The sequence below is a fragment of the Ischnura elegans genome, chromosome 6, assembly GCF_921293095.1.
Source record: "Ischnura elegans chromosome 6, ioIscEleg1.1, whole genome shotgun sequence".
In the NCBI taxonomy this organism is placed as follows: domain Eukaryota; kingdom Metazoa; phylum Arthropoda; class Insecta; order Odonata; family Coenagrionidae; genus Ischnura; species Ischnura elegans.
This window is the reverse complement of record NC_060251.1, coordinates 71,590,970-71,612,693: the sequence shown is the minus strand read 5'-3', so window position 1 is coordinate 71,612,693 and position 21,724 is coordinate 71,590,970. Positions and strand designations below refer to the sequence as shown.

The 21,724-nt window shown below is 39.0% G+C and overlaps 1 protein-coding gene across 1 annotated transcript in view; it reads left to right on the top strand.

Moving 5' to 3' along the window:
• The window catches only part of LOC124160998 (neuroligin-2-like), a 484,800-nt gene that overhangs the window by 412,098 nt on the left and 50,978 nt on the right, over window positions 1–21,724 (top strand). The window contains exons 4-5 of the mRNA XM_046537135.1: window positions 1,963–2,163; window positions 14,454–14,849. Coding sequence (XP_046393091.1) covers window positions 1,963–2,163; window positions 14,454–14,849 — 597 coding nt within the window. The remainder of the gene's footprint in view (window positions 1–1,962; window positions 2,164–14,453; window positions 14,850–21,724) is intronic.

The following is a 21,724-nucleotide window of genomic DNA, read 5'->3' as shown; positions in this document are numbered from 1 at the left end:
TCTGTCCCTATGGGACGACCCGCCAACACCGCCACCCGGCCCCGGCACTTGACGGTGATCGAAGCGGGAGAATCCGCCACGTCTTCCTCCACCCTCCCCCGTTCACGCCAACCCAACTCTCTGGCCTCGCCGCCGCAACGAGGAAATGCAATGCCTGTGAGCCTTATAAAAAAAAGACCCCAATCTCTCCTTATATACCCGTTCTTTTTTTTTCTCCTTTTTCTCTTTCCTCGGCTCCTCGCCCGGGTGATTTAACGCCGTGGCATAACACCGAAATGATTCCATATATAGGTACCCACGGCTCCCTCCTTCTTTCTCCTATCTTTGAAGCTTTTTACGGCCACCCTTCACCGTTCGCTTCGCGCCTCCTGGATGCGTTTCAGCGGAGGCGTTCTGCATTTTTCAGTGCTCCCTCCTCCCCCTTTCTGCGAGGCAGCCCTCAGGGATCAAACCGGGGAGGAAATCATTCGGCGGTCGCATTGGGGATTCATTTCCCGGCCGAAGGAAATGAATTTCTTGGGTGGCGGCACGGAGTTGGAGGCTTTTCGAGTAATATTTGATAAAGCGGCACCGCCGACGCGATGTTGATGGCGACGTCTTGTACTTCATAACGGCCTTTTTTAAAAGGGAGCTTTGTCTGCGCCGGTTCAGGCGCCTATTAGCGGCTGGGGAACTATTCCTCTCTGTTATTTATAGTTTTTGTCGTCGTGCATTTAGAGTGCAAAGAGATTGTGGAATCAATCGAAAATAATCAAAGATAGAGAGGAGAAATAATTTTTTATCTTTTTCTGTCTATTAAGTATTCCTTTCTATAATTTATCTTTGTGGTCTATTTGTAGAACACAAAGGTTGAGGAATTAATCGAGAAAAGCCGACGAAAAAAGAGGAATAGAAGTAATTATTTCTCTTTTCCTCTGAATTTACTATTCCATTTTATTATTCACATTTGAGGTCTACCATTATATGGAAAGAAAAATTTTTGATCGAGAAGATACAGATAGAATTCCTATTTTCATGGTATTTTTATCAGTCATATTTTCCACTCAAAACTCCAGCGTCTAAATATTTTAGAACATATGGGATATAATTTCCGGAGAACGAGAATAACTCTTACGTGAAATTGTACGAATGTCGAGGTGAAAGTGAAAACAAGAATACGTGAAACACTGATTTATCAATGCAACAAGCATGTTTGCGAGAGTAATTAAACGTAAATGACTAGATTTGAACATCAACCAAAACTTACACACTTGAGCGCACAATATGTGGATAATGAATATTAGAGTGGCGGAAGATTAGAAAGAAAAATACGACCATGACTCGGCCATTTGAGCAATCCATCTAACATTTGGTCAAATGAGTGCATCGCAAAATGCTTATCATTTCTCACCCACCTACTATTTATTTCTCGTAACTTTCGTTTGATTTTAATTATTTTTTTAGTTAATTTTTCCTTTCATAAGGTATTTTTCATAATTTTTTTACAGGTTCTCCGAACTACTCTTTTGGGGGAGTTTTACGCCCTCTTGATGCATGTAATATGTCTTTATGACATTAATGTATATTTTTTCTCAAATTACTCAGTATTTCCTCGCTAGTAGCTTCCCCATTTGCTTCTATGCATCGCTGCAGTTGAGTTGAAGCTGAAATGAGCAAGACGCAGTTTAATTACGAGACGTTTTTTTTTTCTACCATGGGCGAAACTCGTTGTGAAAATGATTTGACGGGGATTTGAACTCAAATTACTCTCCGACCTTCGTTCTCCAGCGTGTATCTGCTTATAAATTTATTTGTTCATGCGAAGTTTCAAGGATTTTTTTCTCTGAACACTTTATTTTTCATGCAAAAGTGATCATGTGTTTAGTTTGATAGGTTAGTTTTAAATTGGCTTATTATTTTAGGATACTCTTAATTTGAGAACCTCTGTAGTAATCATTTATTCTCTCTTTTCTATTCTTATAGGTTTCCTGAATGCCAACGCGGCTCCTCATTTGCGAGCAAGGGTGGCCAACTATGGGCTGATGGACCAAATAGCCGCCCTCCATTGGATCCAGAACAACATCGCGCTCTTCGGTGGGGATCCGACTAACGTCACGCTATTCGGCCATGGAACGGGAGCAGCCTGCGTCAACTTGCTCATGGTCTCGCCGACAGTCATGCCTGGTAAGTCATCACCCATCACCGCCCAGAAAACCAAACCAAACTTTCCAGGTCCGATAGAAGCGATAAATTAAAGAGATGTTTTGCTGAACGGATATATATGGGAATTCGTTTTCCCCCTAACAATTAAGGCCTTTTAGGCGGCTGGCGGGGTATTATGTAGATGTAGAAAACTTTCTACTGGCTATTGTGAAGATATTTAGATACGTTCCCCTTATAATCGTCTTTAGTATTGCAGGGAAGGAGTTTCCTGATACATCAAATTATTTCTTCAGAATGATCCGTAGCCATAAATCTACATTGGTTGATTACGAGGTCAGAATCTATTGTCGTTAAATTTCCACGAGTTACCGAAATAGATTGGATTAACCTACATGGCAAGCATATTTTTGGATGAATAAAAGTCAAAATAATCTTTAAAATTCCATATCCTCTTTACTTTTATGATACTTGCATTTAATTTACAGATAGTTGGCGCCCGTATTTAATTGTCTTTTATTTTCAATTTCTTCGAGTGACCTTTATATAAAGGATGAATCTGCAGGGCAAACATATTTTTCATTGAAATAAGTGAAAATAATCTATACAATCCCATTTCTTGTTTACTTTTATGATACTGGCATCTAATTTACAGATAGTAGGCGTCCATATTGAATTTCTGTTTCGCGCCCGTCCCTCTCCGCCAGTAAGCTTATTTCCTCCGGCTTCGAATAGAAACTGAAAATTGGATTGAGTTATTGAAAGACATATTTGCGAGAGTTTCACATAAAAAAATGAGAGCTTTTCTACGAAAGCCTCATATACTCAGAATTGTAGGCTCCAGACATATGGCTGCGGTGTGCGGAAATGGGTAATCAGTCACGTGTCAATTGAATCACCACTTATTGCACCAACATCCTTGAAGTTGGTATATTGAAATATTTCTCCCTTTCTCAAGCTATTTCCTTCAGTTCCTCGATGTTCTACTTACTTTCGTTTCTCTCTCTTTGTCCGATGAACTCAATTCTTGGTCTACCTCAACGGGATTTTCATTCTATTCTTCCCTATATGAATATTTCCCACATAATTACTGAGTGACCAATTAACCGTGTCTTTTAGAATATGTATGTACTATTATTTATAATTTGATGCAAAGGAATCCTTTTCCTCTACTGAGACCTGTTGCAGTTAATTCAAACCAAGAGGAATTTCATAGAAGACTCATGAGCAAAAAATTAAGTGTTACCTTTGTGTGAGGTTTCCATTATGACTATCATATTGTTGATAATTCTGGTTTTTCCCCTTCTGGAATATTGAATATCGTTTAACTTAATTATCCGCCTGTCATGGATGCTCTTTGTCCCTGCCATATAGCTTCATTTTTGTACACAAGTTTATGAAAGTGTTATGGAAGATAATTTTTTGGAAATAGACACCTAGTTATACAATATTTTTCTGATGAGAAATATTTACTCCGAAATTATCTCGGAATCTAATTGAAATTAATTTTATGGAAAATGCGAAGGTTCTATTTGGATATCATCACAATTTCCAACTTAAATGACAAAACCTGTGCGACGCTAGTTAGTTTTCACGTAAAAGTTTCATATTCATTGAGATTATCAGGTATCGTTGTTAAAAAAATCCTTCCGTGTATTATGTTGATATGCAGAAAAGTTTCTCGGGTTTTCCACCGGTTGATGTCATCCATGTTTCCCGACGTTTCGATCCGCGACTTGCTGATCATCCTCAGGGAATCTTCCGAATGCCGTTCTTCAAAATTTTCCCATATATATACACTCCATTCGAGTTCAGGTGTAACCTGATTGGTTCACGCTTGTTGAGGTTTTCCCGCCTGCTTGAACCAATCAGGTTACACCTGAACTCGTATGGAGTGTATATATATATATATATATGGGAAAATTTTGAAGAACGGCATTCGGAAGATCCCCTGAGGATGATCAGCAAGTCGCGGATCGAAACGTCGGGAAACATGGACGAAATCAACCGATGGAAAACCCGAGAAACTTTTCTGCAAATGGTACGCCGGGAAAACCTAAGATCATGCATATGTTGATATGGTTTGTGATACCTGCGTATGTGTTCATTTGATGCAAATAATTCCTCATGATTTTCAGTTGCATACTAGATATTCCATCGATTTTACCTCTCATTTGTCATTCAGGGTCCTATTATATACCCTAACCAAAAAAATCAAAATACATCGGAGAGTCGTAGAATCTTTAAATCCCTTTAATCCCTGGGAAAACCCTAGCTATAAATTACTTTGTTGATGAGAAATCTTTGCTCCAAAGTCATCCCGGAATATATTTAAAATTAATTTGATGTAAAATGCGAATGTTCTATTTGGATATCATTACAATATCCAACTTAAATGATAAAAACTCTGTGACGCTACTCTTTTTCCACGTAAAAGTTTTATTTTCATTGAGGTCATCAGGTTTGTTTGTCAAAAAAAATTCTTCCGTCTTATTTGATGATATGATTTGTGATACCTGCATGTTTTTTCATTTGATATAAATTGTTCCTTTATTTCCATTTGAATACTAGTTAATCCCTCGATATAATACATTACCTCTCATTAGTCTTTCAGAGTCCTATCATGTATCCTAAGCAAAAAAAGCAAAGTAATTCGGTGAGTCGCAGAATCTTTAATCCAAAAAAGTATCCAATCGATAACTTGAGCGTTTCCGTAGAATTCTAGAATGATTGTGAACTCCAGATATCATTAATCAGACTCAGCTGTCGATTCAGGCGAATGCACGGTGATTCTCCTTTTTCGTGGCCTTCATCGCTAGATATCAGTCCTCTCTTTATTGAATTCGGTGCAAACGTCATCTAGGTATTCTCTCTAACACCTGATAGATAGCCAATTTCTCCTCCAGTGAGCATTATCACCTTAGTAATATATGGCCCCGAATCACCAACGTTCGGGTTCTCCATATTTTCCGATAAATCTTTGCAATAGCACGCAATTCATCTCAAAATTAATTCTAGGAGATGCGGCGAGACTCATCGTCATCACTGATCAAATATCAAGAGAATGGTTTGACGCAGCTCTCCATCAATTCTCCTATCAGCAAATCTTTTTTCACCTGCGTTTTTCTTCTGTTTCACATCCTTCTTTATTTGCTACAAATATTTAAATCGCGGTCTTCCTCTTCCATTCCTGTCATCCACTTATCCCTCGAACATTGTCTTCATCAGGCCAACATGTCTCAACATAGTGGCGTAACTAGGAATACGCTTTTGGGGGGGGCCTTTTGGGTATGGCCTGGGGAAAACTTTTGAAAAATAATATCCCTGTAAATACATTTTTCACCATTTTGACACAAAAAATTTAACTTTAAGCAGGTGCAGTTAGTGAATGTAAAAACTAGACAATATTTTTAATTTTTTTTTAATTTCTCCGAGGCTTTGTGGGGGATCTATCCCCTCATCCCCTTATAGTTACGCCACTGTCTCAACATATAGCTGATACTCATTGGAAAAATATGAAAGAAGTGGGGTATATGCAAGCATGATATGGCTATGTTCTTAATTTTGTAGCTTTTATTACAGTTATAAATTTGTCATTGATAGTTGCGGGCGTAACCCGATGGAAATTCTTTAATCGTAAGAGTAAAGAAATAATACTTGGCTTTTTCCACATTGTTATTTATTATGGTTTCGTTACATGGTAACATTATCAAGGTCTAATAATATTGTAACGCTTGATAATGTTACGCGGTAAAGTAACCATGTTCGGCCATAATAAATCACAAAGTGGAAGAAGCCAAGTGTTCATTTCTTCAATTCTTACAATAAATTTGTAATTTAGTGGACCGTCAGGACATGCCATCGGGAATGATCTGCTGATACCCATCAAGAATCATGGTGATATTTAAGGAAAAAAACAGTCCCAATTAAAGGCTTCAAGAAACTGATTTAACCGAAACCGTAGCTTCTTCCGTTATCTCTGCTGTCGCTTTATATTCCGCGCTAGTGTATAATTTTCTTGTACTTGTATTCTAATTTTCTTGGAAAGTATTTAAATAAACGGATGGTCAATCCATGCCTTTGTTTAAATTTTGCTTGAGAAGATGTTTTTGTTCACTCTTTCACAGGCAATTGGTAATCAAAAAATATCGACACATCATTATATGCTTCTGATGTATTTTCAAGTATGGACCTCTAACGTGTTGGTCTTGACGAGTCTTGACGTAGAGTAAGTGTATAGCAATCTTTAATCTAACTCACCACTGAAGGAATATTTTTGGCTATTTTTCCGCGATTAAGATTAGCCTATACTTTAACATTGTGTAGGTATGTATCAATACATTTCTTTTTGATTTGGTACATGTATGTACTTTTTTTATCAGTAAACTAACGAAAATGCTCTTTTATGAAAAAGTAGGGTTTAAGCGCCAAGTCAGATCTTAATTCGCTTTCCTAATTCCAGAAAATAACGCGATTATATAACATTATCCGTAGTCTAATTAGTATTTATAGGGATTTTTTAGAGATTAATTACACTTTTCATTAGAATTTTGTACGGAAAATAAGCAATTTTTTTAGAATTCGGGAAATTAATTGCATCACTCTAATAAAAAGTACGTCATTTTGCTTCTATCTTTAAAAAAAAACTAGGCTTTATCTCCCCCTTTTCATCTACCTTAATTTAACCTAGGTTCTCAAGTAATTTATCTGACACGTTTTCCGGGCGAAGGGAGACTGATCATTAGCTCTTCTTCACCAAACTTTCTCCATGATGCGTATCGAGAGGCATCCGAAGCCGATACGGCGTCGAATGAGAAAGGCTTGCGCATTCCCGAAGCGTGTATCCGAATTTAAGCGCGTCATCGCACCTTTGGGCCGAAATTTGTTACGGGACGCGGTGGAAAGGCGACATACGGAGATGGGATGGTGGCAAAATGTGTTCTGGATGGCGGAGTGGAGAGAGGGGGAAGCGACGTTATTTAAATCCGTCCTCGCGAGATGGCGTTAGTGTGCGTGTGACATGGCACTCCTCCATCCATGGCACCCACCTTCTCTCCCGACTCAACACTCTCTCGCTCGCTATATACCCTTTGCTTTTTTCCCCAGTAAAAATATCTCTACCTCTCTCCTCATCCAGGTGTTTTGCCTCTTTTTCCTGGTTGCTCTCCTGCCTCCTGAAACCCAAGGTGGTAAATAGCAATGATGCCTGCATGTCTGGTTAAAATTGGGAACGGGTACATTTGGTGCGCTGAAGTCTTTTTTGAACCATAGTTTATAGATTTTATAGATAAAAATAGATAGCGATCCATAGGCAGATTAAGGAGGGGGGCACAGGGACACGTGTCCCCCCCCCAGACGCTTAAAAAATAGTCAAGATATTTAATACGGTAACCATTATATTCGTTTTATTTTGTGTATTACGGAGCCTTAGTCATTTAATTTATTATTAATAACTGTCACTTCGAAGTTAAGAATATTTTATACAGTAATTGTTGAATTTTGTTTTTAATCTCAAATATGAGAAGACCTGTCAGACCGCCCTCCTCCCCCCCCCCCCTTCCCCCCCCCCCCCCCCCCCCATAGCATAGCTGTGTGTTTTGGTTTGAAGAATCAAAGTCGGCGACAACAGTTCAGCGTTATTTTCATACCAAGTACGCTAAAGATCATCCTTGTATGCCTGCCGTTTATGAGTGGCATAAATAATTTAGCATAAATGTTTTGTAGAAACTGGGAGCTCAGTTAAACATAAGAAATAATTTTGTCTTCAAAGCACATCTAGCGATTTCGTTGAGCAAAAGGGACAAATTTTTGTCAAAAGGCCTACGAAATCGACCCAGCGTGCATTTCGAGAGCTGCAAGTCCCACACACAACGGTTTGGCGTGTGTTGAGAAAGCGTTTGCATTTGATTTTTCAAAATTGTCAAGTCATTTTTGAAATTCCCAGTAATTTCCACACTTAACATACTACTCCTATAACGGCCATGCTTTCGACATTGTTATGTCATTCATTCATCATTCTTAATTACCTTGAGAATGGCAAAATATTGTCGATTGGTGGCTGGATATAATTGGGTGGATTTTTATATTAAATAGTGGAAATTACTATTGGTTTTTTATATTTTATTCACGATATATCGCGTTTCCCCCACGACAAGCCTGAAAAAATTTCATGCACCATTGTGATGAAAATTTTCTGAGTGTACTTAGTAGACCCAATTTTCACATTACCCTAGTCACAACTATGAAAAATTCATCATACAGAAAATATCAGTAATGCCCTAAATTTTAGCTGTATACGTTATGCAGAAGTGACGGCATTTTGATCACATTTCATCTTCTGTGCCAACCCACTACTTGTTTAAAATTTACGCCATAATTGTAAATGGAAAGCAGGGGCTCAATAATTCCACATCAGTTCACTCCCTCATCAATTCAATATCAACCTATACGCCACAATGCGTAAATTGTTTAGGGTATACAGAGTGAATCCAATTTTCAGGATTTATCTGTGACACACACATGAAAATTATATCATAGATAAAATACTAATAGCTCTATTATTTCTCATTGTATTATTAATTTTACAATGACGAAAGTTCATGATGTGATTATTATCATTAAAATGACAACATAACTTTTAGGCAACTACTGGAAAGAGAATGATTATGTATGCTTAAAGAGATTACGCTGGGGTTACAGTCCATTCGAGTCGTACAAAAGCGAGAAGACATATATAAATGTCCGCAATGAAAATTTATTCTCAAATGGAAGGCGGTAAGAATGGTATTTGTTATATTCGTCAATAAATTGTCTGAGCTTACCAAATCTAGCCAAGAATTGGTAAATTTTACTCCTATTTATTGGAAATTAAATAAAAATAAATATTGTTTCTCCCTTAACGTGCCTTTAAAGTAAAAGAGTGGTAAAAATATTTTATGGGGTAACAAGTTATTTTTCATCCTTAGTATTTGATCATTGTTGCCACTATTATGTTTAGAGTGTAACAGTAAGATCATGTAATCTTTCGTGCATGTAGACTAATGTCCACGCAAAAAGTCGGAGTAATATAAGAGTGGAGGAGAAAGGTTGATTTATTTACCTTTATATCATAGGACTGAGGGAAATAAAAAGGAATTCGATGCTAACTCATTCAGGAAAATAAGTACGGCTTTAAATTTATGTGACTTCAAGAAAGAAAATTGCTCTCCGTGAAAGATGAGTCAAAGAACTACAGGAGAATACTCTCAAGGAACAAGAACACAGCCTTGTATCGGATTCACCTTGGTAACAGGATGGAAAATTCCATCCCTGCCATATCACAACAGTCTGTCTGATGGAGGCGTCGCTTCGCCCTCCGTATAAGGATTCTCCACCCATCTTCCAAGTATACGCTCGCAACTTTCTGCCCTTTGCCTTTCAAAGCATCCTCTCCTCCCTCTTTCCATCCTTTTTTCCATTCCCCTATTTCGTCCGCGATTCCTTAAATCCATTTTCACAAGCCAACCAGCGCCTTTTCGTCTCCTACTCCACTTTCTTTCGCGGAATAGGAAGAGCTCCATAAAATAAACTCGGGGGCATGCAATCTAACAGCCACACTTGGACAGAAATAGACTCAAAAAGCAAACAAAAAGACCCTTTTCTTACCCAAAAATCCCTCCCAAGAAAAATGTAGAAAACATCTAAACTTTAGGCTCATTTATATTCAGCCTACCTGTACGAGATCAACTCAAACGCAATTTGAAGGCAAAGGTTGCATGATAAAATAAAATTTTAGTTGTAGGTTACTTGCACAAGCTCTTTAGATCCGACGAATGCCTAGTATTAGTTCACACAAGCTGAATTTAGGTAAAGTTATTTACTTTCTATGAGATTTTATTTTATGAGAGACATTTGTATCATTTACTATCAGGCCACCCAGCTCAGTATAGATAGTAGGTAGCTAGTGAAGGAGGAACACAAAACTTCGAATCGATGGTCATAACGACATCTCAATTGGAAACTACGAAAGGACGTAAGAAGAATCATGATTTTTCGGAATGCAAGGCAAAAGGGCAGCAAGGTTATTCGTGGGTCATTTACCTCTGAACGGTGAAGCTGCGAGGAAATGCAGTATTGGAACTGGAAGTCAACAAATCGGCCTTCATCTCGTACACAGCGCGCTCAAAGATGTACAAACATGGCAGAGTGTATGAGGATGTTATAGGAAGGTGGGAGAGTAAGCAGAGGGTGGAGAATGGGTGCTAGGTGACGCTGAGCGAACTTGCAGGGTTCGGTAATGAGAAAACGATGCAAAAGGCGCGTCGAACGCAACCGAAAGTAGCACTACAGGCTTTGGCAGTATAAGATTCACCTATGTGTTAACTTTGGTCGCAATCCATGCAGCCGTATAGAAACTTATGACGGACTGACTTCTTACGTCCTTTCGTAGTTTCCAATTGAGATGTCGTTATGACCATCGATTCGAAGTTTTGTGTTCCTCCTACAGATATTCTCTTTTATATGCGTAGAAGTCTAGCAGGCCACCCGACGTTGGTCGGGAAAGATAGTACCCAGAGAAGTGGAAAACTTAGAACTTGGAATTCATGGTCACATGGAAGGATTTTTTTGTAAAAGCAGGTATGATGACGGTATGCACACCTATGTAGCTGCAAACAATGGAAAGAATTATTTCCGTATACCGCGCACAGGACCTGCTTATACCCCGCTCCATAACATTGATAATTATATGTATCCGTATGTGCGTAAACCAAAAACATCGTATGAACGCATACTCCAGCAAAAAGGGTTGCACCAAGAGGATTAATGGTTAAGTTTAGAATACCTAGAGTTCCGTTTTCCCATTTAACGCGTTGATATGTTTGCCTATCCGGCAGGATGTCTAGCCACAGAAGTTGTACGACGTTACGTAAAGAACGCTAATAAAAAAAAGACGAAAAGGTCACGTCGGACACCACTATAAGTAGTACTACGGGCTTTGGAAACATGAGATGCACGAACTCGCTATCTTTGTTTGCAATCCGTGAATCCGTAAGGAAATGTATAACGGACAGATAAAAAGGCATCCTCTTTTATATATCTACATCTACATACTACCCCGCAAGTCGCCTAAAAAGGCGTGTGGCAGGGGGTGTTAGGATACCAGCCGTTTACCCATAAAAAGGAAATGCCCTGACGAAATTAAGATTAGCATTTATTAAAGTCCTTTATGGTTCGGTGCAAAAACGAATTTCTATATCTATCCGTTCGGCAAATATCTCTCTTAATTTATCGCTTGCGTCGGACCTGGAAATATAGTGGGGCTCTAATGTTATTCTCTCAATGTCATGATTTGAGATGTCTATTTTTCTATTGTTCAAGCAATCTAAGCCTGGCGAGCATCTTCCTGTGTATCCAGCGGCTCCCAGCCAAATTCTCTTAACATCTGGGTAACGCTGTCTGTTAGTCCGAATCAGTTTTTGACGAACCTCGCAGCCTTCCTTTTTTTTTCAGTTCACGGTTTGCTTGCTGCATATTCAAGATGCGGTATAACGACTGCTACATAGCACCTTTCTTTTACTTTCTCATCCGAAATCTTCCCACAATACGCTTGACAAATCCTAATTTCTTCCGGGCTATGGCGCAAATATTCTTTACATGCGTTCCCCACGAGAGGTTCGAGATGATGGTAGCTCCGAGGGACTTCACTTCGTCTGTTGCCTTTATGTTAACACAATCCACAGCATAAACATGGTTATAGTTGGACGAACAATACAAAAATTGCACCGCCGTGCATTTGTTTAGATTAAGTTCGAGTTCCCACTCTTTGCTCCACATATTTACGTTGTTTAAATCCGATGATAGAACTTCAAAGTCGGGTTGATCGCTAATTTCACAATAGATGACAGAGTCGTCAGCAAATAAACAATTTTTACTGCTAATTCGGGAGCAGAGGTCATTAATGTATATAATGAACAAAAGGGGGCCGATTTCGCTTCATTGTGGAACACCTGATGTCACTTTAACTACAACAGAGCTAATTCCGTCATGAACTACTATTTGTCTACGATCACTCAGAAAATCGCAAATTGATATTTACAGATAGATCGAAAATAGTTGAGAGACATTTTTATTTTCTGGGTTTTGATCATGCTACATAAAACTTTTTCTCCCCTGTCTGAGAACTGTAAGGTCAACGAGAGTGGGAAGCTGGCATTTCACACGAACGAGTCAGCTCATCACTCACCGATGGTCATTCAAGCCACACACACCCTATAGATTTTACGCTCATTACCGTTCGCACACTTTATCCCTCCGTCCTGCAGCTTTCCACTCGGTCGTATGCCCACGGCCAGACGTGCCTGTCGTCCGCTCTTCCGCGAGACAGCGCCACTTGACGGGGGTAATTGAGGTTTAATGTCAAAAGCCGTGGACCCATAAAATGACGAATTCCCGCCTTCGGAACTGCTCAGTGCCCCCCAAATTAATTCCCATCCCTAGCGACGTTTCTAAAATCCCCTCACACAAGACCGTTCGGACCATCAGCTTTCGCATTAGTCGACGCGCATCACTCAACTGGACAGTTTTCCCGATCTAGGAGATATTTTGGTGCCGTAGCTATTTCGTGCCCTGAGATTTACATTTCAATACGGCATTAGAGAACCATATTTACACTGTTCGCTGTTTCTTAGAAATGCGTTTCAAAACTTCGCGTCTTCTCCAGGCACAAGGAGAATAATTTATTTATACCATTTAGCTGCACAGTTTTCCCGATATGGGATATCCTTTTCGTAACTAGCTCGTGCCTCGTGATATACATCTCAGTACGGTTCTAAAGCAGCGGAAGGAATATCGTTGTTTCTTAGAAATGTGTTTCAAAACTTAGCGTCCTCTCCAGGCACAAATATAAACTTGTATTCATACCGATCAGCCATTCTGTTTTCCTGATCTAGAAGATCTTTTGGTCTTGTAACTAGCTCGAGCCCTATGATTTACATCTCTATATGGTGCAAAAGCGCCATAAGTTACACTGCCCACTGTTTCTTAGAGATGTGTTTCAAAACTTAGCCAATAAATTTATACCAATTGGCCGATATTTCCCGTTTTCCCGATGTTAGAGATCCCGTGGTGTCGTAGCAAACTCGCGCGTGCTCGCTCTAGACTTCACACTTTTATGGAAACCAAAGCACCATACGTTAACTGCGAAACTGTCTTTTAGAAATTCGTTTCAAAACTTACCTACCTTCTTCCGGCACAAACTGAAAACTTCAAGCGTATAATTCTCTAAAGGCCGCTATACACGGTGCATGATCATGCGAATGATCATACTGAACGATCAGGCGAATGAAATCGTTCACCGTGTATAACGGAAAAATTCGCGAATGAACCATCAGGCGAATGATCATGGAATTAAAATTAGAGCATGTTCTATTTTTGCTCACATGATCCCATGAGTTATGGCAGTGCGAATGATTTCATTCTCATAATCGTACAGCATAATCATTCACCGTGCCGTGTATAGCGCCCTTAAAATTCTACTTAAGAGACCTCAAGGTCTGGTTACCAGGTCGGGCTAATGAATTCACATCTTAATAAAGTAATCAAGAAGCATAATTTGTACTGCCGACTGTTTCTTATAAATACGTTTCAAAACTTAGCGTCTTCTGAAATTGTTCATTTCCGGTTACTACTGTGTCAATTACTATGGAGGAGACAACAGTTTCGCCGCACTAATGCTCTTCAGGTCGAAGACACTGGCGGTAGTGTCAGCGAAACTTGTTCTTCTCGACAACAACCGACTCGAAAGTAACCGAAATTTAGACATACATTCAAGATGCATTTGTTACATATTAACTAAAAACTGTAATAATAAGTGTCATAAAAATTCTTACGATAAATTTAGTTGATTAAAATATTTTTTAAGTTGCATACAGGTGCGATAAAAGATCTGGCATCATAGGTACTTTTTACCACGTTTTATTATACTCGCTTTCCTGTTTGTCCTTCCCGGAAAAATCTTACAATTCAAATTTCGACCACTTCCTGATTAACTATGGCACTGAAAGTTGCAGGATAGCTCAAAACTAGATGGCAATGCAATGTTACTTTTGCTACGATTTAAAGAGTGACTACTTAACACTTTTACTACGATTTAAAGGGTGCCTTGACTAATGTTTAGAAAATAAAATTAAGTATTATTAATAATCTTTTTAACATTTACGTCTATACGCTTACTGATGTGATACATTTATCTTCACTTATTTTCCCTAATTTACTACACATTGTATGATAAAAAGTTTGATCGATAATGGCAAAATATTGTCTCACCTTGCTTATAGGTCTCTTCCACCGTGCCGCGCTGTTGTCCGGCAGCGCCCTCAGCAGCTGGGCCATCGTCGAGGATCCCGTTTTCTACGCGGTGCGGCTCGCGCGCCGCCTCAACTGCTCCGCACCCGAGGAGGCGGCACCCACGGCGACTGGCGCGGCCCCCAGCGGCGCGGCGGCCGCGGCCGAGGCGTGGCGGGAGGCGGAGCGGCTCGAAGACTGTCTCCGCGCCGCGCCGCTCTCGGCGTTGACGGCGCAGGACGCCCCGCCGCCGCCGCCCGCCTTCCTCACCGCCTTCGGACCCTCCGTCGACGGCGTCGTGGTGCGGCCCGGGTTCCGCGCCGACATGGCAGCCGCGCTCATCGCGTCGGGCGGCGGCGGAGCGGGTGCAAGCGGCGAGGGAGACGCGGGTGAGTACAGTGGCGTCGATTAGAAATTTTTTCTTGATGGCAAGTCTATCAAGGCCTCTTTACATGAGGCACTTACTTGCACAATCTGACGTGTCTATGTAGGTGAAGTCAAAATATCGTCGTGTAAAGTGGTGAATTGCTAGAACGCATGCGGAAATGCATGGATGTTTGATGGAAAAATAGCCCTTGTTCTAATTTCGTTTTACGCCATATCAAGAAATTAATTTAACCTGCGCAATTACGGGCCTCGTATAAAACGGCCTTAAGAGTTTAAAAAAGAAACCTTATGAGTTTGAAAAACGACCTTAAATTTTCCGTTTTTAAATCCGTTGCCTACTTCCCGAGCTGATCGAAAAATCGGCGGCTTGACCCATTCGCAGATAATTTGGTGACGACACGAACTTATGCCTACCGAATCACTGCTCGTCAGTTACTCCTCGCCTTCGTGTATTTCATTTTGATTTTACATTCTTTAAATCGATTATCTTTCTTAATGAATCGTTTTCCTAAATGAATAAAAATGAAAAGAAAATAAACCAGACTCGAATTACGTCATCAACTCAGCATGAATGGGCGGAAACTTTCGCCTTATCCTATTTTCAACTGGCGAGAGAGTGGTTTCATGGGGAAGAATTATTCTTCGTCGTAACTGAATCTTAACCAGCATCTATCGATTTCTTTTTATGAACTACGAGTTCGAGCCGTTAGAGTGTGGGGTACTTCAGGATAACAGGGTAGTTTCCTTCATCAGAGAAAACAAAAGGCAGTGATTGCGATTCGTTAACCATCATTATTGTATTCATAATATACAATTTATTAGGTGTTATTAATCCCAGTTTAGACGAATGTTAATGGTCAATTTTAACTTCATTTGAAAAAGGCCAGATTGGCGCCCATGCGATGCCGTTCCACGTGACGTCACAGGGACTTAGATTCTCGAGAAGTAAGAAATTTTGCATCGTCTGAGATTATCAATGCATGCATGCGGCACATAACTCAGGGAAACATTTTTTAATAATCACCTATTTAAATAGCCTATTGTCGGAAAGTTTCCTTCGTTTGATAGGGTTTTGATAATCCTTATTTAAGCCAAGCGCTACCTGCTAACAAGGTACTCTATTACCTGCTAGCAGGCTGCATCGTATCGGCGTTCATAGCCTCACACCAAGGTGGCCTCACACGGCGGCAGCTAAAATTAGAATGACGTCACACAGGCTTTTCCTAGTATTCATACTTAGCCGTCGCGTTTTTGCGCGCTTGAAAATTTTCACTTTTCATTTAATCGCGAAAAATAGATATCGACATTTAAAAATCTAAAAGCGTGAGACATGTACTCGGAGTAATTATCTTTCGATTTAGGCAATTAAAAAAAGTAGAAAACCACCCTTTTAATCTTTGCGGGCCTTTTTCGGTCATGCTGAATGCTTTACGTCGAATCACGATATCTCTTTATAGCTGATACCTTCCATTAACAGACGATTTTTCAAGCTCCGGCAGTAGGAAATTGAGTTTTTTTTATATTTTTGCCATCTCTTTTATGTACTTTGGTTGCTTCCCTGCATTCCGTTGGACTTTCCAAGTACTTTTCCTCCATCCTTTCTTGGACAACTCTTCTGTGAAGGCAGGTGTTGCGTGTGCAGACATATTCGGGACTTCTTCTAACATTGCACATCATTTACTTATGGAAGATAGGAGCGATTGTGAAATTTCTGTCTCCAATTACATTCTTCCGAATATATTTCGATTTCTCGATGCAAACCACATGGCTCCTTCGCCTCAGTAAGCTACACCAGTGCAAATGTCACTTTCCTCACATTCGAATGTGACGGAATATCTCATTTAAAATTAATAAATCAAGTGCATTCCCAAAATCTAGCTTCAGCTCTGCACTACTATAGGCGATTTCCATTCCATGATATTTTTGTCTCTATCGATATAATTTGAATTTTTTGCATATTTACTTAAATTTTGCCTTAAAATTCACCGGTCTAATAATATATCCTTTCTTATTTTGTTATCCATCTAATGTACATTTTTTCCACAGTATAACGTTTACAAATTGCATTATTTCTTGTTAGATTTTGATCTTGTTCATAAGAAAAAAAATAGAAATCCAGTTTATGCGCAGGATGGTGGTATTCCATTTGAATTAAAACTGGTGGGAAAATTCTCCCTTTACGGTTCAAAAGCCGAAGAGACATCACGAAAATGCGGGTGATGGAAGGCAAAATAAACGAAATAAATGTATAAAATGCTTTAAGCTCAAAAAAGGGAAATAAAGGATGTAAAAATAAAACCTCAAGGCATGAATAAAAGATTGGGGAGAGCGAAATAAAACCGGCGAATGAATCTAGAGGCCGGGTCATTTTGTTTTCCTTAAATTTGGGATTCCGGTGGTAGCCCGATACTCATAAAAGCCCCTATCTTTTTCCCGCGGAGTCGCGTATCAATCTCTTGGATCCTCACGACGAGTAGCCAGGAGGGGGTTAGCATATTTCGCAGCGGGGTCATTCTCAGGATTAGCCCAAGAGCAGTCATCTGTGGACGCTGGCCAACCCTCCGTGTTCGCTTGGATAAAAATGGTGGAGCCGCGAATAAATCGCTTTCAAAGCTCGGCCGCAAAGTAAATGACGAAATAAAACAGTAAAGTCGACCTTCACTTCTCTGGCTAATAAATTTCTATTGACTGCGCTTTCTTTTTTTCATTTTTTTCGCTCATTTTTTTTGCAGGACGCCGAGCTTTTTCGACTGTGAAATCGGTATGTACTATCATCCATTTTAAGCGTTGCTCCTCTCTCCGATTCGTTCGTAAAAATACTATTACAAGCGAGCACCGACGTTTGGAATTAAATCGGTGATCATGGTTTAAGTGTTGTCCAAAATAGCGAACGCTCTAAAGTCTCGTGTAACTTGTTTTGATTCCTGTATGCTTGTGGTTTAGTCGGTAGGATGGTATGTTTCGGTTGTCTTTATGCAAGTTTCCCAAAGGGCTCCGTTTTAAACTAAATTTTGGATCAAAGCTTTGCCTTGTTTGATTGCTCACGTTAATTTTTGTCGATCCAACGTAATTTTTTGGCCATTGACGTTGTTTGCATTTAATTTACAAAATATTTTTGAATGAGAATATCAATTTAAACGGGAATTTAAATATTAAATATTTCAAACTTGGTTATTCAGCGATTAATAATTAGGGATGATTTTTTTTCAAAATTATTGCACGGTGTATGCAAGACTTGTTGAATCCTATATGTGAAATTATTAAATCATCGGTAGGATTGCTGTGTGTTAACTCTATTGTTTTAGTAATGTATAAAATACGTCTATCATGAATTTTAGGATACTATTATTTATTTAATTTGTCTTGCCTGAATTCAATCTTGTGTTTTTAGCGTGTAGCAAAATTCTTAATTTCATATCATTTATAGAGAAAAAATCGCGATTATGTTCCAAATTTCGGCTAAAATTCGGCTTCATATTGCGATGCACGCGATAAATTCTATCTAATGGCCACCTATCATTGAACCAGGCTGTCGTATGAAGTACTTCAGTTCAAATAATAACAGTTACACCTTTCAGGAATAAGTCTTTTCGGTATAATTCTTCCAGAATTATTTACTTGACTTGTTTATTTACTTGGAATATTTACTTGATTTTCATCAATTTAGAGTCCATCTCCTCCTTCATTTTTATTTAAAATTTGTATTCCATAACTGCTTTTTATTGCTCAAAATACTCCAACGTATGCCGAATAAAATTGGAGAAAATCAAAGAAAATACCTTTTAAAAATAATTCTTTTCAATTGATTAATCTTTGAGCATTCTTTACTTGTTTTCGAATACCGTTACATGTACTTATTGAGAAGGTACAAACAACTTCATATTCTCCTTAGTTTGTATTTAAAAACTCTATTTCATGGCTCCCTTTTCTTGCTTATAATATTCGTAAGCATGCCGAATATAAAATTCCATGCAAAATGCCTACCAAAATAACCTGTATAGAATTCCACGAGCATCATTCTTCAGCGCCTCTTCTAATTTCCGTTCCGTGATCGATCCGTCTCGGTGGAGTGATTTCGGCGACCACAACTAATTTTTCCCATTCTAATCGATTACCGGTCCCAGAGGTTTTGGACCTAAGGTGTATCTGGCTCTCTGCTTGTATAGCCCAGCAGCAAACTTTGGAAGCCTTGTGCAAGCAAGGCACGATTATTAAATGCGTGGAGAAGCCAATGCGAGGAATTTGGGCGTGCGCTTAAGCGAGGATAAATATTTACTCCGTGAGATACAGCACGATGTCACCGCGAGACGAGGAGTAATGATTTGGCTAACGTGTTTGTACTGCCAGACTCGATTCAACTGCAGATACACACCCAATCGCAGAGGATGATTTTTCTCTTTTGCCCTCAGATCCGATAGTTATCACCATCAGGCAACCATTAATATCACGAAACTAAAAATAGCACTTCATCCCTCGAACGTTAAACATGGTACTTATTTTTCTGTTACCAATTACAAAAACTTTATTAACCGGACAGAAAATTTACATGCATGGTTTTTTTTTAGTTAATGTGACGAAAAATACAATCAATGCGGAACATCGAAGGTGATTATCTGTTAATAAATTCGATAAATTGATGCAAACACACAGAAATCTTGGTATTTTCTGGTCTTGTGAGGTCGTGACGATTATTAATACATAATTGTCAAGTTGTCAGCAGTTTTTAATCTCAACATTTCCCTCTAAACATGGGACGAATTCTTGAAGTTTTTAGGTATTTTCCCCATGAAATGTATCATTTTTTATACATAATCGAAAAATTAACAGCTTGTTATCAGTAGAAGATTGAATAAAGTTATACCTTACTTGATTAATTTCAGTCTTTAAGTTCGGTAGAATTCGTGCCTTTGAATGTGAAAATCCCAGTCTGTTTTTCATTATATTGTGTCGAGCATACTATTCGTAATGTGTTTTATCTGCTAATGTCAGCAATGCTCATAATTATTATTCTTAAGGTGGAATACGAGTGCAAGAAAGGGTTTTCTCTTCACGTTCTCCAAAGGCTCATTTTTTTATCAAGTACCCCTACCTTAATCGGTAGAATTCTATATTAATAATAGTAATAATGCATTTTACGACGCTAAAATCCTCTCTACCTCAAATAGCGTATGCAAAAGAGCTACTTTTAGCGAAACGTGGAGAGGAACAGTGCTTTACTTATACATTTGACAGTGCTTTCTATACTTAAAGGTCTCTGAACAAATATTGTATATTCCAGTCTCCCACCCTTCTCCTGAAATTGAAGCAAGATGATGTACTGAAGTCATTATTTAGGTGATAGAATGCAATAACTCCTAATAACACTAAATCACCTCATTCCTAACATTCTTGAAAATACGATTGCACATTTGCCCTTTCGCGAATGTATACAAATAGTATTCAGCCCATTTCTGGGCTGTCAATTGGTATTCTGATTCGGATAATGTGATCGTCTTGCATCTCCTAAACATGAGAAGCGTATTGAACAATTTACTGCTGAATAACAGGTCAAATAGTTCTTAAATTAGAAGTTTTTACATATATTGTTTTACCTAAGGGTGAAAGGTGAAAATTATATCTACATTTTAGCATCGAATTTTAACATTTCAACATGCTAGTATCGAATGTGAAGCGAAATTGAACGTTTTATTTATGAGAGCGCGGGACGAATGGAAGAGTGCCAACCAGAGTATTTTTTTTTAATAGTACCAAGAAATTATATTAATGCGTAATAAAAGTACATACACTCATTTACGGTAATATAATAATAACATAGGCATACTGAAAACCTCCATTTTTCCCCTATATAAGTCAGTTCCTTCCGTTCCCTGACGCTCTTCTTCCTCGTGTGCTTTATTTCGTCTTCCTTTAGGGGTGATAATATGTAAACAGCAAATGTTAATTTCCACCCTTCAATATATAACTTTACAACCGACCAAGGTTTCGAAAATGTGTCGAGAATGATGTAGTGTGTCTTCCTAAGCCTAGACGTGCTGTTGAATTTGGCAACGCCGCCTTAGCGGAGAAAGTAGTCCTGTCCGTCCTTCGGTGGTCTGATTCTCTTCCTGCTAAAAATGCTAAAACTCCATCACGAATACTTAGCTGGAGAGTCTTATTCACTGACAGAAACACTGAACTCCTATGAAATAACAAATAATCTATTGCTCTGAATACTTTTCGTGTAAGTAGCGGGGTTTGGAACGATAATTCTAATACAGAGAACACAAGAAAAGTACTTTCTTAAATAATGAAAAATAACTTTTAGGCTGGTATCTATGAAAAGCAGTAGACAGTTAAAGAAACACAAGACATGCATATATAGTTAAAAGAAATTTTTATTTCTTGATAATGTGACAGAGTTTCACCATTTCTTTGGTTTCACGAATACGAATTCACAGCACGACGATCGAGGCTTCCGAGCCCCTGTCGTCGGATAATTTGCTTTAAATTGAAATTAACCAACACGTCTCACAAAGGAAGCTGTCTAAACTGCTGGCAACTCAAACAAACAATAACAACAATGCAGAACGTGGTCGGGAACATTGCCGTGCTAGCTCCTGTGTTGCCAAATCTCCATCATCGGGGCTCGTTAGCTTAAGAAGACATTGGTCAAGTCCATGGTCGTTAGTGGAGTGAGGTAAATATATATTGGAATATACATGTATATTGAAGTGTGGTAATTACCGTTTGCTATTTATATTGTATCATCGATACATCGAATTGCTACCACATCAAGCCTGAAACGATTTCAAACGTTCCTTGGTGGGCTGCTATTCCTTATATTTTTCCCTCCGTTATATGCATAGTATGTGCCTTATGAATTGGTATATGCACCGGA